The sequence below is a fragment of the Leucopleurus acutus genome, assembly GCF_964270905.1.
Source record: "Leucopleurus acutus genome assembly, chromosome: 17".
Taxonomy (NCBI): domain Eukaryota; kingdom Metazoa; phylum Chordata; class Mammalia; order Artiodactyla; family Delphinidae; genus Leucopleurus; species Leucopleurus acutus.
In genome coordinates, this window is record NC_139159.1 from 83,061,015 (window position 1) to 83,088,914 (window position 27,900).

The window sequence follows — 27,900 nt, forward strand, 5'->3', positions numbered from 1 at the left end:
ACGAGGCACAGAGACGCTCATTTAGAATTCAAAGTCTTCGCCTGCCATGTCGAGAGCCCAGGCGAACTTCTCCCTCTGTGTCTTGTTGTAGATCTTCTCCACGGGCACCCCAAACCTCTTACACCTGCCAAGAGGAGACCGGAGTTCTTGGGAGGAGCGGGACAGAGGTCAGGACACCAGGCTACCCAACCTGCTCCTCCTGGGCACAGCACCCACAGCACGGCCACCAGCCCAGGGCAGCAGCGAGGAGGCCGTGTCCCCCAGTGCAGCCCAGCTGTCCTCCGAGCGGGGTGCTCAGGGGACGCTTACAGGGCACACGGGCGACCCAGTCACCCCACCCCCAGTGGGCAGGCTGGGCTCTCTGTGGCTGGTATGCGGCTTGGGGTCCCACCCCAGCCTTCCACTGCCCCAGAGCTCTCGGGCAGAGAGGACCAGTGATCCAGGACTCAGCATTAAACACACCAGCCAGTCGGGTCCCATCACAGGAAGGACCTGTGCTGACTACAGGGCCCAGGGGACTGAACTGGGGCCGCTCAGGGGTCCGGTCCCCTCCTCGAGGCCACGAGTGGGCGCGGCGGCCTGGGCCCACGCACCAGGCGACCCTGATCCGGGGGTCCAGGCAGTTGAGCTTGGACGTGCCCAGGGCCACCTGCTTGCTCTCCTCCTCGTCTGTGGCCTGCGTGCTCAGTCTCCTGAGCTGCTCCTGCAGTCTCTCCAGCAGCCGTCCCCTCTTCTCCAGGAAGCTGGCAAGAGGAGGGGCACAAGCCCCCCTGCTGGTACCACCCAGCCCCACTCAGGCCAGGCGAGCCCAGTGACGGGGGAGCCCCCGGAGGCTGGAACCCCCTGGGCACGAAGCAGGCACCATCCACCCAGACCTGACCTCACAGGAAGCGCCCGAAGGCCACAAGCAAACAAAGGGGGCAAAGGACAGAATCAGATACAAAAGCCTTTCCACACCTGTGAAAGATGCTCAGTCCTGACCCCTACTGCCTTAGAGAAAAGCGGATTTATCAAGGCAGGACCCTCCTTTCACCCTCCACACGCCCTTCCCGAGACGCCAGATAGGGCACCCTGCAGAGGACACGGGACAGGCATAGCCACGACATCCACGTGCACGTGAACTTCGACCCCAGTCCTTGTGCTGGAAACCCCGGCTCCGAACCCACCTGGACACGTGTGGAAGGACCACGGGTGGAGGAAACGCCGCTCTCAGAGGCTGAGCGGCCCCGACAGACACTACAGCGGAGCGTGTGAGGCCGGGTCTCTCCCCAGGCTGTGCACAAGGGTGGGCCGCAGCCACAGGCACCGCTCTGCAGTGGCCACCAGGGCACCAACCGAACGCCAGGGTGCCAGCGGCAAACGGCAGGCAGCTGCTGGTGCCACCAAGAGCGGAGGGGCGGGGGGCGCACGCGAGTCCTCCCGGAAGGCACAGGAGGCTTCCCTTCCCAGCAGCTGCCTCTGAACACGAATACCCTTCGGTCTAATGGCCGGACATTCTCACACACTCACCCCACGACTAAGAAGCACCTGCCTGCACCTGAGGAATCTTTCATGCTTTCACAGCCACAGCAGCTGCGAATAAAAGGGGGCACCCCGCTAGAAACCAGGAAGATGAGGGAAACCACAGACGACCGTGTCCTGGTGGGGCAGACCAGCTCCCGGGAGACATGCCACCAGTGCTGACGCGACAGGGAACACAGGCAAAGCGATTACTCAGCAATTTTAAAACTTCCCACAAAGAACAGCCCAAGCCCAGAGGCGTTCACTGGTGAATTCTACCAAATGGTTAAAGAAGAATTAACTCCAACTCTTCACAAACTTTCACAAAACAGAAGAGGAGAGACCGCTTCCCATGTCCCTCCGAGACCAGCGTCACCCTGACACTGAACCAAAGACGTCACTGGAAAGCCACACACCATTATCCAGTGTAAATACAGAAGCAAAAGTCCTCGTCACGACAACAGCAAGCCTAATCCAGGACGCATAAAAGAGATTCTGCACCACGAGCGAACAGGATTTATCCCTCGGATGCAAGGTGACACCCGAAACCCAACTAGTGCAACACAGCATCGTCTCAACAGATACAGAAAAATCATCGGACAAAATCCAGCACCTTCCAGGAAAAACACAAACCTCGACAAAAGCAACAGAAGGGCACGTCCTCACCTTGATAAAAGCACCTACGAAAACCCACAGCTGACGTCCTCCTCAGCAGTCAGAGCTCGGCCCGTCAGGTGGCAACAAGACGAGGGGTCCACACACACCACCTGTCCTCAATCTGCGCTGGAGGTTCCAGCCAGAGCACCAGGCAGACGAAGAAGTAAAAGGCGTCCGTGCTGGAAAGGAAGACGCAAACTGTCTGCTTGAGGACGACGTGATCTCAAACCCGAAGGGATCCGCCAGGAAACCGCTAAGGCTAACAGGCGAGTTCAGTGGGGTGCAGGGTGTGAGGCCAGCCCACACGCATCAACTCTACTTCTGTGTGGTCTGCAGAGGACCAGTCAACACAGCAGGCCCGACCAACCCTGGAGAGAAAGGCCTGCCTACGAGGCTGGATGTCGGGAGGGCGCCCGCCTCCCTAACCAGTAAGGAGAGAGGCTCACGGAGCCCGAAGTTGTGTACCAACAGTACAGGTCGCTGAACTGCTTTCCTCCGGAGTCTGGAAGGTCGGGATGGGCCAGGCAGAGGGTGCCCACGGGACCTTTCACTGTACGCAGTCACAGCCGTGACCGTGCAGGGTCCTGTGAGTCCTACGGAATCACTGAACCTACAGGTGGTCTGGGGAGTCAGCAGGAAAGTGGGACTCGCTGGCACTCTGACCCATGAGACACGGCACGAGCTCTGTTCTGGAAAGGAAGGACGAAGGGCTGGGGCAGGACATGCCCTTGGTCCCTGAGTGGCCCAGAGTCTCGCCCAGTGTGCAACAGCAGGAGAGCTGCTGCCTGCTGTGAGAAGGCGAGCCTGGCGATGACAGGTCCAACCCCAGCGGACTGGGCTCAGATCCTCAGGCTGCTTTTGACCACCACGGCTGAAGTGAGGGGCGAAAATACAGCTCAGGTGATGCCTGGGCTTCTGTTCTCCAGGTGGGAGAAAGGACCCAAAGACTCCCAAAGCTGAGCTCTGGATCGGCCAAAAATGTTGGAAGTTTACACGGCTCTCCCCTCCACGCAGAAAAGCCTGGAACAAAGCTTTAGAAAAGACTGCTGCTCCCCCCTCTCCCTCCCCAACCCCCATTCCAGCTGGGATCTTCCCAGGCAGCTGTAACGTTAACGCTGTAAAGGTTTACCTGCTAGGGACTTGAAAAAATTAGCAGTAAGAAAAAGAAGGACAGGGACTTCCCTGGTGGTCCAGTGCGTAAGACTCTGTGCTCCCAATTGCAGGGGGCCCGGTTCCATCCCTCGTCAGGGAACTAGATCCCGCATGCGTGCCGCAATGAAGATCCCGCGTACCACAACTAAGACCCGGAGCAGCCTAAATAAATTAATATTAAAAAGAAAGAAAAAGAAAAACAGTACAGTTCTTGCAACGGCTCTGTATTTTGTGGCTACCGCATCTGGACGCAGAGTAAAAAGCTGACACAAAATGTAAAATGGCTGGAACTTCCCTGGCGGTCCAGTGGTTAAGACTCCGCACTTCCACCGGTCGGGGAACTAAGATCCCACACACCGCACGGCACGGCCAAAAGAAGAAGGAAAATCCGTGTAACTGCATAAATGCCAGAGGAATCGTCCCAATCAGAAAGGATGCGCAGGAAAAGTGTCAAGGGGACTCAAGAGCCGTGTTCTGCAGCCTGTGGGAGGGTTAGAATTCAAACTCTGAGTGCAGCAAACACATCTCCATAAACGATGGTTTCTTACTCTGAGTTTCCTATTGACGTCTCTGGGGAAGGAGTCCACGTGAGGAAGGGGGTTCTCCCGAGAGGGAGACACATACTGGAGTCTGGAGAGCTGGTGGATTTCTAACGAGCTCTTGTGAGATGGGACCCAGGCTGGTGACCTGGCCTGATGTGTGCCCTTTGGAGCAGATCAACTTCTAACCTCCGGATGGACAAGCGACTGGGGGCTCAGGGAAGCCTTGTGACTTGGACTTGCGGCGTCTCCACTTTGCTGCTGCAGGAAAGCGACCGGTCTGCTGGGAATCTCGGGTCTTGCTGCCTGGGCCTGACTCTAGGCAGAAACCCAGCACCGTCTGCAGCAGGAGAGCAAGTGGGACGGAGGCTCCAGGACTGGACCTCAGACCCCAGGGTTTTGGCAGATTTAGGACATCCCTTCGTGGGACCCTAACCATGCAGACATAGCTGCTGGCTGGACCTTGGGGCCACCTGCAGATGCCCCCAGGAAAAGGCCCGTTTTTCTGGCGGGGCAGTCAGAAGTCAAGTGCGCCGGGCTGTGTGTCTCTGATGCAGAGACTGCCCGCGGCCCAGGCTGTGATCCTGCATGTGTGCCAGCGGGGGGCAGGGGGGGCACATCGCAGGGACAGCCACCCCAGGGATGCCTCGGCGCTCCACCTGAGACTCTCCAGGTAAGGGGAGCTCGTAGCAGGGGAGGGGGCTGCCCCGGCACACAGCCCAGTGGGGCAGGTGGACCCCCAGATGCAGCCCATCTTCTCTCTGCTGCTCACTGGATCAGCAGGAGGATACAGCTGTACACGCGTAGACGTTACATGAACATGAGAACCTCTGTGAGAAATCCAGCGTCCGTCCCGCCAGCGCCCGGATGTGGGGTGTCTTTCTGGCCCAGATGCATACAAACGTTTCTCTGTGGCAACACTTCTGCCCCTTGTGCACAAAACCCAGATGAAAGGTCTGGGAAAGAAAGCAATGCAAAGTTATGATGACTGACCACGAACATGGTTTTGTAACAACAAGGGGGACACTCCTGAGATCCTGGTCCCTGGGGAGGAGGGCGGAAGCGCCGGCTCTGAGCCCAGGGAGTGGGAATGAGTCGTGTGCAGCGGCCCGCGGGCCTGAGAACCGTCCGTGTGTCCTGACACTGTGAGGGATCTCAGCTCAGTGCCGAGTCCTGGAAGTCCTCCTGGTGAATCACTGAACCTGTGGGTGGGCTCGGGGACATGCCACAAAGCCAGCAGTGAACCACCCAAAAGTGAAATGAAGAGAACAATTCCATTTACAACAGCAACGAAAACAAAACACTTTCAAATAACCTTAACCCCCAAAAGTGCAAAACTTGTCCTCCAAAACTTTGCTAAACGAAATGAAAGAAGAACGATGCATCTCAAAAGACATCCCAGTGCTCACAGGCTGGAAGGCTTGGCCTTGTTAAGAAGGCGGTACTTCCCAAACTGACCTCCAGCATCTCCGCACCCCAATCAAAACCCAGGCTGACTTCCCTGCAGAAAGTGACCAGCCAACCCTCAAATTCATCTGGATTTTCAAGGGACCCTGAATAGCCAAACAATCTTTAATGAGAAAACCAAACCGGAGCTCACACTTCCTGATTTCAAACTTCCAGGAATCAAGACTGAGTGGTACTGGCAGGAAGACAGACAGACAGATGAAGGTGAACAGAACGGAGCCCAGAAACACCTGCCATCAGCTGATCTTCCACAAGGTGTCAAGACCATTCAGCTGGTGGGAGTGGAGCTGGGAAAACCGGGTCCACGTGAGAAAAAAGGAAGTGGAATCCTTACCTCACACCATGTACAAAAAATAACTCCAAATGGATCAACTACCTAAATGCAAACATTGAAACTATAAAACTCTTACAAGAAAACCTAGAAATGCATCTTTATGACCTCGGGTCAGGCAAAGCCTTATTAGACGTGATACCTAAAGAATAAGCAACGGAAACTAGACTTATCAGGATTTTTGTGCTTCAAAGCACCCTACCAAGAAAGTAAAAAGACAACACACAGAATGGGAGAGAGCCTTTTCAAATCACGTATTTGAGGACTTTCCTGGTGGTCCAGTGGTTAGGACTCCACGCTTCCACTGCAGGGGCGCAGGTTCAATCCCTGGTTGGGGAAGTTCCGCATGCCACGTGGCGCGGCCAAAAAAAAAAAAAAAATCATATATTTGAAAAGGTACTCGTATCTGGAGTGAATAATGAGCTCTTACAACTCAACAGTAAAAAAAACAAAGAACTCGACTGAAAAACGGAAAAAGGACTGAACAGACATTTCTCCAAAGACCACACACAAACGCCCAGTAAGCAGAGAACAGAGCCTCACACGTCGTCAGCCAGCGGCGAAGCGCAAAGCAAACCCACATCCCCCAGACTGTAACCAAAGCGAGGGAAGACGAGAACAGTGCCAGCCAGGATGTGGAGAAACTGGGCCCCAGCGCGCGGCCGGTGAGAGCGTGAGCGTGCTTTCTTAAAACGCTAAACCTCGGCGCTACAGAGTAACCCGACAATTCTACGACGAAAGCCAAACACCCAGCGGGTGTTTGGGAACACCCAAACGTCCAGACACATGGACAGCAAAATGTGGTCTGGCCACACACGGAATATTCGGCGACTGAAGCACTGACGGGCTGCAACGCGGGTGGACCTCAGCAACATTACGCTCAACGATAAAAGCCAGACAAGGTCCACAGATGGTGGGATTCCGTTTGTGCGAATGTCCAGGGGCTGGGGGAGGGGAGGGGGTTTGTTTGCAGCAACGGAAACGCTCTAAAATGTGCGGTGACGATGGCTGCGCAGCTCTGTGAACGAGCTGGAACCGCTCGCCCGCAGCCCAGAGCCGAGAGCCTCTGAAGGAGAGAACCACATGGCCCGGAGCTCGGGGGCCCGAGGACAGGTGCTTCTCCTGCACTTCTGCACTGCTTCACGTTTTGGCGCAAATATAGTTTGTATCTTTTGAATCAGAAAATACGATCGAAAAGAAAACCAGAGAACTGGTGAAGACAAAAGCAGGCTCACTGCCAACCCCACGACTTGGATGGGCCGAGGCCTCCGGACACTTGCCTCTTGGACCTGCCGTCCCCTCTGCATTTGTGCTCGGCCCTTGCCTCCTTCAGCTCTGCCTTGGCCTCGGCCACCTGTTTCTTCTTCACCTCAATCTGCAAAGAAGAGGGGCCCAGTCAGGGCTGCTTCTGCCTACCCTAGTCCAGCCCCAGGGACCACCGTCCACAGCCTGCAGGCCCTATGCCCTGAAAGGGCCCAGCTGACCAGGTCCCCTGGGTACCCGTCTGCCCATTCAGGGTGCTGGAGCGCTGGTCCTGACTGGTCACTCTGTGGCCAGGGGACAGGGTGAGGCCAAGCGGCCCCAGACATACCACCTGCTCCAGCCAGACCCGGCCCCCTTGCTCCACTGACCTCCCTCCTGGGCTAGAGGCCCTTCCACACCAGAAGGCCGTGCAGGATGGCCTCTGGCCCTCCCTTAGCCGGTTCTCCCTCCTGGCCAGCACCTGGCCCCGGGCAGCCCTGATGTGCCCAAGCCCCTCCGAGGGCCGTGCGCTCCCAGGGAGGGAAGAGGAGGGGAGCCGCGCAGTCGCCCCAGAGGCCCTCCCGCCGTGCCCGCCGCGCGCCTTCGACCGAAGCATCTGCATCGACTTCTCGAAGGTCTTGGGAGTTGCCCGCTGATGGTTGCAGAGAACGGCAACGGCCCGATGTGCTCAGTTGTAAGACAGAATCTTAGCGGCTACGCTGTCTGCAGCTAGAAAACAGGAGTCTGTTACGCAGCGGCAGCCACAGGACAACAGCCGCCGCCGCCCCAAGGAAGGACCTCACAGGACAGGACTCAGGGTCCGCACCTAGTCCAAGGGCCTCCCAACAGAGGCAGAGAAGAGGCCTCCCCAGATCGCCCCCGAGAGCATCGGGCCCGCGTCCAGGAGCCCCCGCTGGGGGTGGGAGTGGCAGCAAGAGGGTTCCCGCACACAACGGGGGGACACGCAGAGCTGGGCCGGCGCTTCAAAACCGACTCTGCCGAGGAGCAGAGACTGGGCAGGGCCCTGACCGTGCGGGTGGCCCTGCGGGGATGGCTCGGCCTGGGGACCTGCGCATCCCTGACCCGTCCCCGCAGGCCAGGGGAGCTCCACTCTGCCCTGGACACCGGCCACGAGGCATCCCGTACTAACCCAGCAGCCGGGCACCAGCCCACAGGCGGGCGCCCTGTCCCCACACCAGGGACCCTCACCTCTGGTCAGTGCTCTCAGCTGGCCTGCAGGGTGAGGCTGGCGTTGCAGGTCCGGAACACCTTGGCCGTCGGGCCATCCATCAGATCCTGCAGGTGCCTGTTCAGACTAGTGGTCTGAACACAGGGAAGAAGGTGGGTCTCAAAACGTGGTCTCCTTTGGGGACAGTTTCATAGCACTCTTCCCGCCCCCCCCCACACACCTTTGGGTGGAAGGAAGCTGGTGGTTAGACAGACGGCCCTCAGCCTTCTCGTGCAAGAGAACATGCCAGTCGGCGCTCACGCTCGCCCCGTGGCGTCAGTCTGGCCCTTCTGGACACAGACAGGCTGAGCTGCGCTGCAGCCCTGGGTCACCCCATCAGCACTGCTCTGAGCCCCCCAGGCTTACGGTTAGTCTATCAAAAAGCTCATCCCCAGGGCCTTTGTTCTCCATGAACAGCTGCAGATTCTCGTACACCTGCGGCAGAGAGAAGAAGCCTTTACAAAGACCCCCTCGTGCCCCGGGCAGGAAGAAGCCTCCTGGGGCCAAGGAGATGGAGGTAAACGAGGGGCGCAAAGGGCCAGCTGTGCAGCAGAACTGGGAGACCAGGAGACTGGGTTTCTCCCAGGGAGCAGTCAGCACCACCGCAGGGTCACGTGCCACGTGTCCAGGCTGCTGTCCGTCGTGAGGCTGGCGCCGTCCCCTCACAACGCACACCCTGGCTCCTTCCTCCGTCACCCACGCCGGGTCCCTCCAGGTGACCCCACGTCCACAGTCAGACTCGTCTGACACCACAGCGCCTCAGAGGACCTTCAAGGTCCCTTTGTCCAATTTCCCTCCACCCTCCCTTTCCTTTCCGTCCTTCTAAGGGAGCGCAAACGTTCTCCCGGCTTGTGTCGGCCTGGGCCTGTCTCTCCATGCAGCTGTGTGTGTGCCCTTGGAGGGCAGGTCCAGTTCAGCCTACGGGCGTTCGGCCTTGCCACCAAGCCTGACGGGACAGGAATATGGGCCTCGTGGCCCTGCGCCCTCCCCTCATGCCCCCCAAAAGAGAGCACCCAGATCTCAGGGGCGAGCGTGGGGCACGACCCACCGCCCACACCAGGCGCTCACCAGCTTCTCCACCGGCTCTTTGTTGTAGTAGCGGATCAAGTCCTTTCCCAGGAAGTTGGATTCCACGACGTATGGGCAGCCATCGGCCTCTGGGTGCAGCTGGACGTGTTCCACGCGCAGGGAGCAGCAGCCCACCGTGCCAGCCGTCTCGCCGTCCTCCTTCTCATGCCCGGCTCGCAGCGGGCGTGGTGCACACACACAGCGGCACAGACGGACACGCCCCTCAGGCGCACAACGTACGGACGGGCGCACACGTACGCACTCAGGCACACACCCATCCCTCCACCTGCCCGAGGCTCCGGCTCAGGACACACGAGCCCCACGGTGCCCCCAGCTGCCCGTCCAACCAGGTCTTTGCGACCGACTGGAGCCTCTGTGAAGAGCAGGCGGGAAAGCTGGAACAACCCGCACCTTGTCGATGAAATAAAGGGCCGCGGCGCGTGGTCTCGCCTTCATTTCTTGGCTTCCAGTCGGCCCAGTACTGAGGACGGATCTCGCCCGCAACTCCTTTCAAGCGCCGAGCCACTTCATGCTTCTCCCGGTCTCTCTGCCCCTAACGAAGGGAGCGAGTAGCAGAGCAAACCCCGGGCCCTTCAAACAGGCAGCGCCGACCCCCTCCCGGGCCCGCTCTCACCTGCTCGGCTCAGGGCCGCGGAGCAGACTCCAAACTCTGCGAAATTTAAAGACAGTGTGAATCTAAAGCCTTTGCTTTTGAAGACAAACGGCCGCTGGACACGGTATCACTTCAGAACTGGCCCGCTAACGCCCACGACCCCAGGGACTCCCGGCCAAAGCGGCCCGGCCCAGCCGGGGGCGGCAGGTCAGAGCCAGCTCACCTTCAGCTCGGAGCTGGGGTTCAACATGACGTACTTGACGGAGCTCTGCACGTTCTCTGTCCACGCCGCCAGCCACGTGACCGTGCGGTCGCACCGCACCTCCTTCCACCGGTGACCTACCGGAGGCTCGGGTACTTCGGAGTCCCTGCAGCAGGAGAGTGACCCAAACCCGACAATGCGAGACCCTGCTCCCTGAAACACCGGCCAAACGCCGCCACCTCCTGCGACTGCGCCGGCACTGCAGGCGCCTCCTCGCCCAGGCCACACCCTCGCGTCGCGGCCTCTGTGTCGCCAGGCGTGCGAGGGGCTCACTCAGAGCTGCTGCTCCCACACGTGAACCGGGACGGCCACCCCCAAGGCCACACACATTGCCAGCTCAGGAGCCCCACGGGACACAAGCCGCCGCTGGGCTCCTGATGGGCCCGGGCTCCCAGGATGCTTCTGCTGACCCGGCTCGGCCGCGGCCCACGCAGCGGAGGGACAGAAGCTCCTGCTGGAGCGTGGCCCACAAGTTCCAAACGCTCACGTGTTACCAGACCATCTCGATCACCTGAACTGCGGAAAACTGTGTTGGAAGGACACGGACACGCTTTCTTGGCGGAGTGAAACCTCAAGCAGGGGGCAGAGTGACAAGAGCTGGTTCAGCAAACAGCACGTGGGCTGCCGCAGAGCGTCCATCTGTGGGGAAGGTGCCCTCCCACCCGGCCCACAGAGCCTGGAGTGACGGAGACACACCCTGTATCAGGCCCCACTCCCCCGGGTGAGAGGCAGGACCAACCACCACCACCACCACCACCCCCGCCCCGCGCACACCTGCCGCAGTTGATGGTCACGTCCTCCGGCAGGACCCTCCTCTTCAGCATCCCCATCTTGGGGTGGTCGCTGCGGCCCCGAACAACCCAGGGGGCTCAGTCTTGACACTGCCGACCTTCTCTCGGTGCCCGTCTAAGATACAGTAGCCAAACTCTTGCTGAAGTTTTGTCGCCTCTTCTTTGAGCTTCTGCGTTCATAGAACAGCGTGTAGCATCAGTGGTGAAGACAGGACGAGACTGGTGCCCACGTCTGCCGGGTGCACAAGACTCGTCAGAGCCCCTTCACTGCTGCGGGACCCCGGGAGGCCCAGCGAGGCAGGCGGGCCGAGCGCAGGGCGGGGCGCCCGCCCCCCAGCTCCCGGCTGCAGCTGTGCTGGTCCACTGTCACCACGGAGCATGAACTACGGAGCCACTAGTTCACATGGCGGGGTCACTGTCCCCCGTGCTCTGGGTGGACGGAGCACTTTTTAAATGTGTTTAGGGGCACGTAACTCAAAAGTGTCTGAGAATAACGGAGCAGAATCAGAGGCCCCTTCACCACACCCTGTTGGGGTCTTGTCTAGAAGAATCACACAGGAACGGCTTTTGTGAGAGGAGGGGGTCGTCTTCTGCATACCAGCAGCCTCCCACGCAGGGCCCCAGGGGCCCACGCCAGACTGAGCCCCCGAGCAGCCCGACCTGCTTCTCCTCCTTGGGCAGGGCCCTCCGGGTGGCGGTCTTGTCCACAAAGTATCTGTGGATTTCTGTGAAGTCACACTTGCCCAGGTGCTTGATTACTTTCCTCTCTTCTGCTGTCATTTCCTGCCCCAAAATCAGACACGTGTTCTCAACATCCAACAGGCAACAGTCACAGGGGCAGCGGGGACCCTCCCCCACCGCGGCAGGGGTCCCACTCCACGGGGAACGCTGACATCCCAGAAGCGGGAGGAGCAGACTCTGGGCAAAGACGCCAAGGCCACCCCGACCAGCAGCCTCTGCAGTTGTCCCCCAAAGAGAGCCTTTTCAGGCAGGTGGCCCAGGTATGCAGGTGGACAGGCGGGGAGCTGAGGCCCCAGTGCTTCCTCCTAGCGGCCTTCGGAGTTGGGCCACGTGGCCGCATCTGAAGAACCGCCCCCTCTGGCTGCTGCGTGGACCGTGCATGGCACTAGGGGCCCCTCACTCACCACCAGGGAAGTCGGCCCACCGCCCCCCGCGCGGTGGAACACACACGTGCTTGGTGGTCCCCAGTCCAGCCACACACACACACAGCCCACAGCCCCACCAACCCCCAGGTCCCTGCAGGGGTAGGTGTGAGACCGCACCACACCCTGCGGCAGAACCCAGGTGCCCGCCAGCCGGGAAGGGGACACACGCGGCGCTGGTGTCCTCCCAAAGCAGCCGGAAGGGGGGCTGGGGTGCGCTTTCTGAGGGCGGAGTCCACAGGTATAGCCGAGATGAGTGCAGGTGCGCACAGAACCCAGTTGTGTTTTTAATGAGAAAAGAAAAAGCAACTAGCACCTTATCTTCAGATAGCTTGCCAACGAGCATCTCTGTTTCCTAGGGGCCAGAAAATGCCACTCCTGGCACCCCGCAACCTCCCTTTCCTAGGGATTCCAAGCTCGGCTCTGCCTGGCCTTCCAGCCACTGGAGAGAAGTGAGGGTGGGCAAGCGTCTGACAGCAGCAGGCCGACACTAAGAGCCCGCGGCCGCGCAGCGCATACCCTCCGCCAGTCGCTAAAGAAGTTGTTTATTCGTGATCCAGCATTTTCCCATAAAACGTGGCAACCTCCTCAGAGGCTAAGCTCAACTCCATGGGCTTCCCTGGAGACGCCGGAAGTTACACTGATTTAGGGAGCCGACCCACAACGTCCTGCCCCTTAAGTCACGCTTGGTTACACACGTCGTATTGTATCGTAACATAGCCGACGTTTTTAGTTCAGGAGAAGGCTCTAACTTTAAGAAGACAAGCACAGCCACGCACAGGTGTGGCTTAAGCATCCTGGAGCACAGGCCAGGCCTCTGTAGAGGCGTCAACGGCCAGAATCGCCCACGTTTATACTGCTTTAATGATTTATTTTGCTGCTACGCTTACATGGAAATTTACAGTTGAAAAACACGAGAAGGGGCTTCCCTGGTGGCACAGCGGTGGGGAGTCCGCCTGCTGATGCAGGGGACGCGGGTTCCTGCTCCGGTCCGGGAGGATCCCACATGCCGCAGAGCGGCTGGGCCCGTGAGCCATGGCCGCTGAGCCTGAGCGTCCGGAGCCTGTGCTCCGCAACGGGAGAGGCCACAACAGGGAGAGGCCCGCGTACCGTAAAAAAAAAATAGAAAAACACGAGAAGTTTTAGGACACACATCGCCACGTAACGTAAAAGTAAGACAAAAGTTAGAGCTCCGAAGCAGAAAGATGTGAATAACTGTAGCAGCTGCAACCTTTTAAACACCCTCCCATCTGCCCAATGACTTCCGACATTTTACTCCAAGAATCAGTATGAGAGACGGCTCAGTGGAGGGCAGGGAGGCAGCAGAGCAGCGCAAAGGCCGCGGGGGCTTCACCACGGAGTTCTCTCAACTGTTGTGTATGTTTGAAGATTTTTATCACAAACGTTGGAAAAACAAATATACGTTACTTTGATAGTAAGCAAAAGGCACTTGGGATAAAACAGCACAATCCTTCCCAAAACCAGCCTCTCGGGAGGACAGAGAACTAGCTGAGCAGCCGAAGCCCGAGGGGCTCAGCTCCTGCCCTGCGAGCGCCCCCTCCCCAAGGCTGGGCCGCCCAGGTGCCCACGAGGCGCAGGGCGGGCTCTGACAGTCACGGAATCTAGTCGAGCTCGGAAAGCCAGATTCTAAACCAACACCCACGTCGACAGAGTCGCGGTGAACAAAGAAAAAACGTGGCTGTGTGTGCTGGCCGAGTGTCCCCCAGGGACAGGCACGTGTGACCCAGCAGGAGCCCACGGGGCCACCAGCCCCCCCAAGGAGGCAGGCACTACAAGAGCCCCAGCGAGAGAGGAGGGGAAGGCGGGGAGGCAGTCCTTCCTGCCGTCCACAAAGGCCTCCCTGTGGCAGCGCCTGGCAGGAGCCGGGACGACTTGCCAGCGACCAAGGCTGGCCTGTGTGCAGTGCCCACGCACGCCCTGCCGAGGGCCTGGTCTGACCCAGGAGAGGCGGAGGGCCACCTTCAGAAGGCTTAGCCTAGCAGAGATGCAGAAAATGGGGGAAACAGGTCAAACTAGCAGCACAAAACTAAGCAGAAGGGGCTTCCCTGGTGGCGCAGTTGTTAAGAATCCACCTGCCAATGCACAGGACACGGGTTCGAGCCCCGGTCCAGGAAGATCCCACAGGCCGCAGAGCAGCTAAGCCCGTGCGCCACAACTACTGAGCCGGTGCTCCAGAGCCTGCACACTGCAACTACTGAAGCCCACGCGCCTAGAGCCCGTGCTCCGCAATAAGAGAAGCCCCACCTGCTGCAACTAGAGAAAAGCCCACGTGCGGCAACGCAGCCAAAAGAATAACAACAAAAAAAACAACTAAGCAGACACTCCTAACCAGAGAGGTGGAGAGGAAGAGGGCCAGGCTCCAGGGGAGGGGCAGTGCGGGGTCGGGCCAGTCAGCACGTGCCCACGGTAACAGCTGGGAGCCCGCAGGCCGCTTGCTCCAAGCACCCAGGGACCCAGAGACTCAGGCCCTCCCCCAGAAGGTCCTTCTGGATGCAGGCCCACGTGGGCCAGCACAGCAGGAAGGCAGGGGTGGCAGAACCAAGCTGGGCGAGTTCAAGGACACCGCCTGGTTCATCGGGCACTGGATGTGCAGCCCCCGCCCCCGCAAGCACGGCAGTTCTGAGAGGGTGCCAGGCTGCAGATGGGCAGGGCCCCCCTGATGTCTCAGGGAGCCTCTGAACTGCAGGCTTGGAAGCAGCCTGCAGACTTGGAAGCAGCCTAGCCTGGCTCCTGAGCAAAGGGCCAGTGTCTCCCAGGTGCACGGGTCAGCCCAGACCCCAGTGGGAGAGCCACCAACGGAGCAGGCCTGGGTGGCCGCCAGTTACCAGGTGCAGAAGCAGGTCCCTGGCCACAGTCACTCGAGCCACCCATGCAGTCCTCACCATCATAGTAGAAGCAAACTCCCTCAGGAAGCGGCTCATGCGGGGGTGCGAACCATGGGCCTCTGTGCTCCAGCCGCGTCCACTTCACACCGCCTGGGCTCTCCTTCTCCTCTTCCCACCTGGAGGACACACGAGACGGTTCCGACTCTCACGCCACACCTGAGCACAGGTCCTCCCCGCACATCCCTCTGGACGCCCCGTGACCACCTCCCAGCTGAGCTAGGTAAGGAACAGGAGGAGTCATCCCCCTAGGGGTGCGGGGACTGACCCTGCCTGACCTCAGACCACGCCTCTCGTTAGACAACCACACCTCCCTGACCTGCAGGAAAAGGGGCAGAGAGGCTCCCCCAGCTGGGTCCCTTCAGGGCTGCCCCAGAGTCCCCAGGTCTGGCTCCAACCTACTTTCCCAATCTTGTGCGACTGTAATTTGCAGCTCTTTTTGGAATGCATCTAGTGAAGGTGCACCAGTGAAGCGGCCACTGCAACCCAGCTCCACACTTGGGCCTGACCCCTCTGTTCCCAGGACACCGTCCCTCCCACCCCCACCAGCAGGGCCCGAGCCCCCAGAGGCAGACGGGACTCCGTGATCATGGCAAATCTCTGGCCCCTGGCGGTAAAGTGGAAGTACTGATAGGACTTAGGTCACAGAAGGGGACCAGTTAGACCGCGGTGAGACACCATCTGGAAACACTCAGTTAATGACGTCAGAACTCCAACAGGAACCCTGAGCGCAGCCCCGTGAGGGTGTGAACCCAGCCTGCTCTTTGGAAAGGTGGCATTTCATGCACAGGAGATCCCCACCTCCCTCCCGCTATTCCACACCCGCCACAACTCACCCGCCATGTGACCACAGGGCCTCTGCCCACATCCCGCAGGAAAGAGCTTGGGAGCGCTGTGGGCAGAGGCACGCCTCAGGTCGCAGCACGAAAGCCACCAAGGGGAACTGATCGCGGGCTATGTGCCCGTGCACAGAATGAGTGGACCAAAGCTCCTGGAAACGGAGGAACTGAGAATCCAACATGGAATGAGAGGCCAGTGTGAGACCACACACACATCAAGTTCAAATCCAAACACTACGGCGCTTAGGCCAGGCGCAGCTACATGAGCAACAGACCTTACCAAAACAAAAAACAATGGGGGAAGAAACTCCCAAATGGGGGCCCCCAGGGGAGCAGGCGTGAGACGGGGCACGTGCTGCATCTGTGGTCTCAGATCCCCTTTGGGGAAACCGAAGAGCAACGTGCGCTCCCCCTGCACTCCCATCCCGCCCGAATGCAGCGGTCAGATGTCTGGGAGGAGCACGGATGCGCCCTCCCGGAGCCTCCGCCCAGGGTCTTCGGCCACCTTACTGGACTCAGCTGATGACCCTCCGCCGGGTCTGGGGGCCTTGTGGGGGGCATCGGGGCGCACCCTGCGTTTGCCCTCTTAAGCCCCGGGAGCGAGAACCTGCCCCCCATGTGCAAAGGCCCGGCGCACCCGCCCTGCCCCTCATCTTCGGGCCGGCCCCACCCCACCCCGGCGCACTTGGCGGACTTGGTGGATGAACGAGGACCGCGCTGGCCTCCTGCAGGCTGCACAGTGGCACTGGGCAGGCACAGGGTGGTTCCGCCCGGTCCCTTGTCCCCGCCTTGCTCCTCCGCCCGCTTCCCTGTGCTCTCAGGCCTGCCTCCTGATACTGCGGACAGGCCCTGGATTCAAGTCCAGTCCTGCCGACCCCTCCGTCCCGAAGCTCTGGCCCATGACCGGCCCGAGGCTCCTCCCGGAAGGCCGCCTGGGAGCTGCGCGAGGGGCCGGCACAGGGCTTTAGCGCTTGCCCACCTCCCTCCACCCCCCAGCTCCCGAGGGCACCTGGTGGGTCCTCTGTGATCACACGCTCGCCCGGCACACCAGGCCAGACATGGAAGAGGGGCGCTTCCACGCTGTCAGAGGGCCTGCAAGTGAAGCTGTGCAGACACCAGGGGCGCCTCCATCCAGGCCCACGCGGCCTCCTGCAAGTCCTGTAACACAATCACTGCAGACCAGCCCCTTACTACCTCTCACCCCTGTGCAGCTGAGCCCTCCCTCCCGCACTCACTGTCCCTGGGTTTGACCCGCACTTCCGCCCTGGGCAGCACAATCCAGCTGCTAGCCCTCCAGGGCCAGTCCCGGTCTGGAGCAGGCCACAATGCCCATCCGTGGGCCCTGAGCCAGCAGTGGACAGGGCTCCACCATTTGTCAGCCTTGGGCAGGTGTCCAACTCCCCTGCATCTGTAAGATGCGGCTTAGGGACTGGGGGAAGTGGACAGGTGCACACCTGTCAGTGCCCACCCAGAGAGTACACAGCGGCCCGGGCACGTCTGCCGCGCCTCCCGCCACCAGAGGAATGCAGCAGAGACAAGCCCACATCCTCACTAACCCCCACTACTGCCACCAACTCCGCAGTCCCCGCTGACATCTGGGGGCTAAAGCACTGGCACACAGCGGCATGGCTGCAAGGGCTGGATCTCAGCACCCAGGCGGGCCACGGTGCTGGTCATCACCGTTTTGGAATAAGCCGCGCATCCGCTGGCTGGACATATGCACTAGGACTGCAGCAGCCGGTACTCCTTAAGGCCCACCTTCTGCCGAGTGTGCTTAGAGGCCTTGCACATATTCTCTCTTATAATCCTTCTAAAATCAGGAAGTACATTCTAGTCCAGGCCCACTGTTCCTTCCACAGAATGCTGAGGCCACTGTGTTTTAAATTCAGACTGCAATTTTGTAAACGGGAATGTGGCGGGACAAAAACCGTAAGATCTCTAAAGAGATGCAGAAAAAGCATCTGACAAAAAAACCCAACACCTTTTCACGATAAAAGCAAAAAGCCACACTCAACATACTAGGATGGAGGGACCCTCCTCAACCTGAGACAGAGCAGCTGAAGACCCCACAGCTACATCATACCCAAAGGTGCCATGGCCCCAAGGTCAGAACTGGACACTGCTATTCAACACGGTCCTGGAGGTTCTAGCCAGAGCACACGGGCAAGAAAGCAACGTAAAAGGCATCCAAATTTGACAGGAAGAAGTAAACTGTCTTTACTTGCAGATGGCAGGATCTTGTGTATAGAAAACCCACCAGATTCTACAACAACAACAAAAAATTATTAGGGCTAATAAATTAATTCAGCCAAGTCGCAGGGTACAAGATCAATACACAAAAATTGGTTTTCTTTCTTTACACCTGCAGTAAATTACCTGAGAAAATTACAAAACAACTCCATTTACAGTAGCACCAAAAAATGAAAATAGCTAGGAGTGAACTTAACCAAAGAAGTAAAATATTTGTACACTTTAAACTACAAAACATGCCGAAAGAAATTAAAGAAGATCTAAGTAAGTGGAAAGTCATCCCATATTCATGGACTGGAAGACTCATTTTGCTAAGATGGCAATATTCCCCAAAGTGATCCACAGAAAAACCTAATCCCCATCAAAAGGTTGGCTTCTTTGCAGAAACTGACAACAATCCTAAAATTCACATGGAAATACAAGCTATCCAGAATAACCAGAACAATCTTGAAAGAGAAAAACAAGGTTAGAGGACTCACATTCTGATTTAACAGGGACTTCCCTGGTGGCGCAGCAGTTAAGAATCCGCCTGCCAATGCAAGGGACACGGGTTTGATCCCTGATCTGGGAAGATCCCACATGCTGCAGAGCAACTAAGCCTATGTGCCACAACTACTGAGCCCACATGCCACAACGACTGAGCCCACATGCCGCAACTACTGAAGCCCGCGAGCCTAGAGCCCGTGCTCTGCAACAACAGAAGCCACTGCAATGAGAAGCCAGCACACCACAACGAAGAGTAGACCCCGTTCGCCATACCTAGAGAAAGCCCACACACAGCAACAAGGACTGAACGCAGCCAAAAATAAAACAATTTTTTTTTAAAAAAAGTACAAGCAAGGAAAAATAAAACAGCTAATGTGGACTCATCAAAATTTCAAACCTTTTGTGCTTTAAAGGACACCATCAAGAAAATGAGAAGACAATCCACAGGAAGGGAAAAAATGTTTGCAAATCATGTATCTGGTGAATCTAGTGTTTAGAATATATAAAGAACACTTACATCTCAACAATAAAAAAACAAATAACCCAACTAAAAAAAAAAAATAGACAAAGAAACTGATCAGACGTTTCTCCAAAGATATACAAACGGTCAATAAGCACAAAAGATGCTCAACATCCTTACCCATCCGGGAAATCCAAATCGAACCCACAACGAGAGACCACTTCACACCCACCCACTTCATAAGCCTTCACATGTCTCATACTAGCAACTCCACAAAGAGCACCCCATTTCACATACAAGAAAAAAGAGGCTCAGAAAATCTAATTTCCCCAGAATCATATCGTTGCTGAAAGCAGGATCTGATACCAATAAAGACCATTCTGATCCCAAAGCGGGCAGCCCCTCCTGTGGTCTCTGCTGCACCCCTTCACAAGGTGTGAAACAGCACTGACCAGCAGAAATGTGACACAAGCCACAAGTGAATTTTAAACCGATTTGATTTTTTGCAGTATACTTAATTTCAACCAAAATATTTAAAATATTGTCACTACAATGTGTGATCAATATAAAAAATGAGTTCACATTCTTTTTCCTACTATTTGAAGTCAGCATGAACTTTACACCCACAGCATGTCCCCACCGGGACCAGCCACATCTCAGGAGCTCACAGCCACACGCGGCTGGTGGCTGCAGGTTAGACGGGAGGAATGGTTAAGACGGCGGTGTCCAATGTGTGCTCCTCTGCTTAGTGTCCCTGTGACCACGGCCAAGTTGCTTAAACTCTCTGTACCTCAGTTTCCTAACCTGGTAAGTGGAGATAACAGCACCTACCTCGCCAAGGACTGGCCAAAAGCAATGGAGACACAGAGCCAAGTGCATCACGGACGCTGGTTCTCACTAGCACCCGGTAACACCTACATTTCAAAGCTGCCCCCGCCCTACAATATTTTGGCGTTACCCACCACACCTCCCCGACAGGCCCACAGCCGCAGCAAAAGCCAGCACTTACAGCCACCTTCTCTTTATGCCCACACGTGGGCATGAGAGACCGCGGGTGGGGGTGGGACGGAGGCGGGCCATGAGCCCGGGGCGGGGCTACAGGGGTGGTGACCGGGTGAGGGGCGGGGCACGGCCTGCAGGGGGTGGTGATGGGCAGTGGGGGCGGGGCCAGGGCGGGGGCGGGGCCAGGGCGGGCGTACCATCTCCACCTGCCTTCTCCCTCCTCCTCCGGCCCTTTGGTGGCCTCGTAGTCCCTTTTCCTGTCTCTCCCTCGGGACGTTGCACCGACCGGCTCCTCCTCTTGGCCTCTGCCCTGCTCCAGGCCACACCGACTTATCTCCTCTCTCCCTCGCTTCTCCCACCGTACGTTCTTCCCGGGGCGGCCCAGTCCACACCTGATGGCCCTCTCCGCCCGCCCATCCCCCCCCAGCTCCCCATCCCCTTGTCTCTGTCCCTTTGCTTCCGGAGACCCTGCTCCGCCCACGTTGTCCTTCTTCCTTTTTTTGACTTTTCTGGAAACCACAGTCTCTGATGCGGACTCGTTACCAGCACCACATTGTTCATTTTCTTCTTTCTTAGTTTCTCCAGCCCACATGTCCTTCCCCTCCTCGACATTCCCTCGTAGCCCCTCCAGTCCCCGCTGCCCTCCTCCAGCTTCAAAGCCTTGGTCTGCCTCCCAGCACCGTTCTCCTTAAGCCCTTCCCGCCTTTGCTCTTCCGATATGTGCTTTTCTTTTTTCTGTTTGCTTTTCACTTTCACCCCATCCTTTCCCTGGCTTGCGTCCACTTGCTCCTTGTCTCCTTCTCCCAGGGTGCTGGGCCACACAGCCTTCCCACCATCCTGGCCACTGGGCACAGCCTGCAGTGCCCCATCCTCAGAGGACACCTGGAGATCACCAAGGGCCATCTTCCTCTCGTCCCCAGGGCCTTGTAGCCTCGGAACCTTGTGCAGGAGAGAGAGCACACTGTGAGTGGGCCACACCCCACAGGCAGCACCCACCCAGGTCGCAGACCCCAGTGACTGCTTTACTCACCACATCCTGCCCTGCCCTTCCCCACAGAGGCTTCCATCAGAGGAGCAACAAATCCAGACTGTGCGCCTCTACTGCCTCCAAAGGAGCTTCAGAAAATAGCTTCTGTGTCTCAGCCCTCCTGGCCCTTGTCAGAAGTGGAACCCAGGGCAGTGCACTGCCCCCGGGCACAAACCCCACTGGGAAAGGGCACAGGAGGAGCAGCTATTCCAATGCCACTCCCCCCAGGAGTGGCTCCACAGACTCATGTCACAATACATTCCTATTAGGAAGTCAGACAGGGGATCTGCCTGGTGGTCCAGTGGTAAAGAATCCGCTGTCCAATGCACAGGACACGGGTTCAATCCCTGGTCGGGGAACTCAGATCCCACATGCCACGGGGCAACTAATGCCACGTGCCACAACTACTGAGCTCATGCGCTTCAACTAGAGCCCGTGTGCCATAAACTACAGAGCCCACGTGCTCTGGATCCCACATGCCACAACTAGAGAGAAGCCGTGCACTGCAGCAAAAGATCCCGCGTGCCACAACTAAGACCTGACACAGCCATAAAAAATAAAAAAAATAATTTTTTTTTTTAAAAAAGAAAGAAAGTCAGACAAGTCAGACAGCAAGGTCATTCATTGTCTTTTTTTGGCCCACGCCGCACGGTACCAGGGATGGAACTCATGCCCCCTGCAGTGGAAGCATGGAGTCTTAACCACTGGACTGCCAGGGAAATCCCCATTCACTGTTTTCTTACACTTGCAAGAACAAACACGCAAGCACGAGCGCCTAGAAAGCTGCTCACAAGAATCACACCTGAAGACGTCACCTGGCCTTGTTTCTTGCAAAGCTTTGCACTGTTACGCGTCCTCACAGGCTTGGCGGTCTGTGCAGATCTGGAACACAAAACCATACGTAAATACATAAATCTGCTGCTCACTTAGGAAGCCTACCATTTTGAAAACAGATAAATAACCTACATTACAGACTACAGAGTCTCCAATCTTTCCAGTGGACTCTCTATTTTTCACAACATGTTTGGTGAACATGAGCATATTCACAGGACATCTGCGGGCGGGGGCAAATGAGCGCAACTCCAGTCTGACACTAAGGAGCTGCTGGCAGCTGCAAAAGCACCCCTGGCACACGTCCTGCCGACAGGAGACCCGCGGGGGCTGCAGAAAGAGCGGATGGCACAGCCAGCCCTGTCACCCACCAGGTCCACCTCTGCCCACCCCCGGCCCCTGTCAATACTGTGACTGCCATGGGACTTCCCTGGTGGTCCATGGTTAAGGCTCCACGCTTCCCTGCTTGGGGACCTAGGATCCCGTGTGCTGCGCAGCCAAAAAAATTAAAAATTAAAGAAAAAAAAAACTACGACTGCCAGGAAATCATCAATTTAGAAAAATGGTCCTTCAAGAGTAGCCTTGAAGAAGCAGTAATTGCGAGAAACACATTCAGAAACAAAACCCAAACTAAACAGAGAGATCAGACACAACAGGCCCGAGCAGGAGCGCGGGGCAGCCCCTGCAGCCGCCACCCAAACACCGCCATGGGGACAGGCCCTGGGGGGCCAGGCACTGGCTTACGGAGGGCAAGGGAGGCCCACGACCAGGCGACTGACCGACTTCACACCCACTAGGACGGCTACAGTGAAAAGATGGACAATAACAAGTGCTGGCAGGCGTGTGGAGAACTCAAGCTCCTCGTACGCTGCTGGTGGGAATGTAAAATTGTGGAGCCGCCCCGGGAAACAGTGCGGCAGTGCCGGATTGAGGCAAACAGCTACCACGAGACACAGCAGCTCCACTCCTAGGTGTTCACACAAATACTGTGAGGGAATGTTCACAGCAGCAATACTGACAAGAGCCCAAAGGTGGAAACAACCCAAAATGTCCATCAACAGATGAACGGATAAGCAAAAGGCGCTACACTCAAACAGTAAAATATTTTCAGCCATAAAAATGAGGTGCTGTGGCTTCCCTGGTGGCGCACTGGTTAAGAATCCGCCTGTCGATGCAGGGGACACAGGTTCGAGCCCTGGTCCGGGAAGATCCCACATGCAGTGGAGCAACAAAGCCCGTGCACCACAACTACCGAGCCTGCGCTCTAGAGCCCGCGAGCCACAGCTACTGAGCCCGCATGCCGCAACTACTGAAGTCTGCGCACCTAGAGCCCGTGCTCTGCAACGAGAAGCCACCGCAATGAGAAGTCCACGCACTGCTACAAAGAGCAGCCCCCGCTCGCCACAACCAGAGAAAGCCTGCATGCAGCAACAGAGACCCAACACAGCCAAAAATAAATAAATAATTTTTTACATAAATAAAAATGAAGTGCTGATACGTGCTACAATGTGGGTGAATCTTGAAAATATGTTAAGTGAAAGAAGCCGGACACAAAAGGACAAATATTGTATGACCCACTTGTACAACATACCCAGGACAGGCCAATTCGTAGAAATAAAAGGCTGATGAGAGGTGGTCAGGGGCTGGGGGAAGAGGGAAATGAGGGGTATGGGGTTTCCCTTTGAGGTGATGAAAAAATTCTGGAATTAGATCGTGCTGATAGCTGCCCAAGATTGTGAATGTCCTTAGTACCAAGGAATTGTACACTCTGAAATGGTTAAAATGATGAATTTTACATTATATGAATGTTATCACAACAAAAACAAACACAAAAGGAAAGTTTCCCAAAATTTCTGACATTTTCCATGAGAGAAAAAGAAGAGTTGGGACAGAACACCAGGCACAGGAGAAATCCTGCCTCCGTTCACAGCACAGGGGCCGCACGATGAGGCCCACAAGCTAGACCTAGGTCGCACACGTTTCTGTCTGGCTGGCCAAGCAGTTCTGTAAAATTTCAGCAACATTTAATATCTGAGACACTTCACCATAACGATCCCCACGTCGATGGTGTGTGAGCTGCATACCCAGGGGCCTGCTCAGAAGTTCATCCACCACTCACAGCGGGGGTCCAGCAGGGAGGGAGGGAGCAAACGGCAGCCAGAAAAGGGAGGGGCCCGCCCTCCCCCCACCCCACTCCCCCCCACCCGATTACGGGAAACTAATAAACATGATTTGACATGACTCAGAGAAAACATCAAATTAAACTAATCCTGTACTCCGAGGCCAGGTGCTTCACTCAAAACTGGAAATACTATTTAGAACAACAGCTTCAACTGCCTGATTCTGAAGCCTGGACTCCTTTCACCATGAACTGATACGCAAATCCTGTCATCAAGCCACAAGTGTTTCCAACACCAAAGTTTCCAAAAGCAAAACCTACCACGGTTTTTTTCCATCAGGTTTTTTCTTTGTTCTACTGGACAAAGAGAGCTATTTATACTGTCCTCTGAGACAAGAAAGTGGTAGAAAACAGGAGAGGTAAAGAAAGGTCAGAGACAACCATATGCCTAATGCCTTTTAAACAACTTTTGGTTCTATTCTTTGAAAAAGATGTGGTTACGTTGATTGTTACCTAGTTTACAATTATTTCTGACAAGATCCTTTATTTATTGATAAAATAAAAACCACAAAAGAGAGGACCGACAGCAGATGAAGGGGGCCAGTCCTCGGCCTTCACAGAGGGCCTTCACAGAACGCGCAAAAGACTGATTTCCTGCGCGGCAGCCAGCAGCTCCCATTACCAATCGTTCTGTGGTTCTACCAGATTCTTCACTTCTGCTCAAGTGAGAGCAAAGACTGGATAAAAACAGGGAGTGCAGGTCCCAATTCCAATGCCAAGGCCAGACTCAGGACTGAAGGTGATGTCGCTGCCCCTCCCACTGCTGCATCCTCACCACCCTACCTCACCTCCTGCACAGAGGAAAGAGACACAGAACAAACCCTACCTGGTATCTTCTGAAATGGAGAATGGACTTTCTTCCTTCAGGCACTGCTACGAGTCACAAGAAGACAGAGAGTTTTACTGAGAACATTTCCATGTTGCAGTAATGGTTAGAACTTCTGTTAAAACACTGAAGAGACCACCACCACTGTGTCCTGAAGTGGCCCCCAGGAAGAGCAAACGTGACCCTCAGGAAGTGACCAAGTTAGGTCCAGGACACCACGACACCCCCAGCCGGCAGCTTCCGGGTCCTTAGAACTCAGCAAGAGGGCGGCAGCCACTCAAAGGATTCTGAGTAATGCGTAACCAACCCCCCCCCCCCCAGAACTGATTCCAAGGCCCAGGCACAACACAAAGCAGCGCGCCTTCCGAAATTAGAAATAAATGTACTTTACACACAAAGTGTACATTTTTAAAACTATCAAAATGCCATAGACACTAAGAAAGGCTTACAGATTTAAAAAAATGAAGAATTTAACTTACTGAAGCCCGTTAAGTTTAAAAACAGGACATTAACAGTAAATGAAAGATTCAAACCTGGTCTTTCCCACATCTTCCCTGATGTTTTTGGTTTGGCTCCTTCGGGTTTTCTAGGTTCATCTGGTCAATATTCTCCCTCTTCCTTTAATGAAAAACAAACTTTAATGCAAATCCCAAGGGAGGAAATGTAAAGCCAACATTGAAACGATGTCTCTGGCTTGAAGAAATACAAACTGCACAGAAAAGCGATAGGATCACCCCGCCCTCTCCCTCTCCAGCCTGACACCAGACTCCTTGCTCGACACCACCTGGGCCATGTCTGTGTGCACACACTCTTCCCATTCCATTTTCCACTAGTGCAGGGATGGGGTCAATTAGACTAGGGCATTTCAAGAGGTGAGCCAGCTCGTTAATAAAAATCACAATCCGGGCTTCCCTGGTGGCGCAGTGGTTGAGAGTCCGCCTGCCGAGGCAGGGGACACGGGTTCGTGCCCCGGTCCGGGAAGATCCCACATGCCGCGGAGCGGCTGGGCCCGTGAGCCATGGCCGCTGAGCCTGCGCGTCTGGAGCCTGTGCTCCACAACGGGAGAGGCCACAGCAGTGAGAGGCCCGCGTACCGCAAAAAAAAAAAAAAAAATCACAATCCACTAAGCAAAGGCCACTTCTTCCCAAAAACATTCAGTTACCTTGTGAGGGCAACCTCACCCTTCACCGAGAATGGCTTCAAATCGGACATTTGACCATCTCCCATAGCCTCTTCTTTACCTGTAATCGCGTGTCTCCAACTGTGAGAAAACAGAGCTGAGACGCATCAAAGAGGACCCCAGGTAAGGAGCAGGTCAGGCGGAAAGGAGGTGAGCCTGGGCCCATGTGCAGGGACATTCTATGGCCTGTCATGCCTGTGGCTGGTGGTCCCACTGGCTGAGTCTACATCTAAAACAGGTCAACAGCTAACTCACATCAACCCACGACTAAGAGAAGAGCAAAGGCCCACCGTTCACAAGGTCTCTATAGAACAGGCGCACCAGGAGATGCGTGTCACTCTTGACCTCATTACTACAGAAACAGTCTCCAAGAACAGCTTCAGGGCTTCCCTGGTGGCGCAGTGGTTGAGAGTCCGCCTGCCGATGCAGGTGACACGGGTTCGTGCCCCGGTCCAGGAAGATCCCACATGCCGCGGAGCAACTAGGCCCGTGAGCCATGGCCGCTGAGCCTGCGCGTCCGGAGCCTGTGCTCCGCAACGGGAGAAGCCACAACAGTGAGAGGCCCACGTACCGCAAAAAAAAAAAAAAAAGAACAGCTTCAGTTAACAGGTCCTGAGCATTTTGCCGCGTTTTATGTATCATCTTCTTTACATTTTGAAACGTCACAATTAACTATCTTGAAGGCAGGCAACAGCTGCACTGAAAACAGCCTGTTTGCCAATTCCAGCTGAGTACTTATGGCTTTAGATGCATCAGACCAAAAGGAAAAAGGAAAAGAAAGCTGTAAACTCGTGGTGTTAACGAGATGAACGCCAGCAGGTGGTAAAGACAAAGAAGGCAGATCAGAACTCAGGCAATGGGGCGGGCGGCTCCACGATGAGGGCAACCCAGGCCCTAAGGCGGATATTCGGGTTCCAGGGCGGCCTCCGGCGGGGACTGGAGCCCGGGCACCGAGGGATTTGCGTGCGTCCGCGCCGGTCCACACCCATTTCCTAGGGAGCTGGTCAGGCACAGGAGGCCCTGCGGGCCACGCTGGATCGTGTGGAGAAGGGGAGACTGGGGAAAACATCCCCCTGGAGAAGGGGAGACTGGGGAAAGCGTCCCCCTCCAGGCCCCACCCGCCGCGCGTTCCGGAAGTCCCACCTGTGGCTCCTCGAAGCCTCGGGTCCGCAGCGAGCGCACCGTCTACCGACGCGCCATCTCCTGCCGTCAGGTCCGCGCGTGCGCGGCGCCGCCACCACCACGTGCCGCGCCTCGGCGCCGCGGGGGCCGCCGGGAAGGGAGGAGGCGCAAGCGTGGGGCGGGGCTCCTGCGCGGCAAGGCAGGTGGGGGTCTGGGGCGCGAACTCCCAGTCGCAGGCGGCGCGGGAGGTGGGGGGCGCAGAGCTGGGCCCTGGCAGGGTGGGTAGGAGCGACGAGGGGGCAGCCCAGGGTCAAGGGCCCCGCGGGAGATCTTGGCCCAGGTGTGTGAGCGTGCATGTGTGAGCGTGCACGTGCACCTGCGTGCGCGGGCTGGGATTGGGGAAGGACCGGCGGGGCGTGGATGTGATGGTGCAGGCGGAGGGGGGGCGGGGACTGTCAGGTTAGGAAAGACAGCGTGCTCCCATTGCATTTAGAGGGATGAGTGACCCTCAGTGGGCAGGACAGTTCTTGGGGCAGAGAGGCCTGCGGGAGACGCAGTGCCTGTTTTCCTGGGAGACGGCAATGAGGTCGGCAAGCGGAGGATGGTGGAGGTGGGGACAAGAGGAGTTGAGGATGACACCCAGGGTTCCAGTTTGCATGGTTGCGTGGGTGGGGCTGTCCTCTGACCCTAAAACCCCATCACAGGAAAACCGCCTAAAAACATACCTCTGGTGAAAACAGAGGAGGCTATTACAAACATGCTCCTTACTTTACAATTTGGTT

The 27,900-nt window shown here is 56.7% G+C and overlaps 1 protein-coding gene across 1 annotated transcript; it reads right to left on the reverse strand.

Annotated features, from left to right (window-relative positions):
• Nucleotides 1–21: 21 nt before the first annotated feature.
• TOP1MT (DNA topoisomerase I mitochondrial) lies at nt 22–27,877 on the reverse strand (the record flags this gene model as incomplete). Its single annotated transcript, XM_082858465.1, is given in 23 exon segments — nt 22–124; nt 594–743; nt 6,927–7,021; nt 7,490–7,576; nt 7,580–7,617; nt 8,098–8,121; nt 8,124–8,211; nt 8,483–8,551; nt 9,185–9,370; nt 9,596–9,647; nt 9,649–9,737; nt 10,021–10,165; nt 10,834–10,912; nt 10,915–11,020; nt 11,511–11,633; nt 12,533–12,561; nt 12,564–12,632; nt 14,917–15,035; nt 15,753–15,808; nt 20,497–20,892; nt 26,058–26,077; nt 27,140–27,388; nt 27,844–27,877. Coding segments are annotated over 23 exon segments (2,406 nt in total).
• Nucleotides 27,878–27,900: the final 23 nt, after the last annotated feature.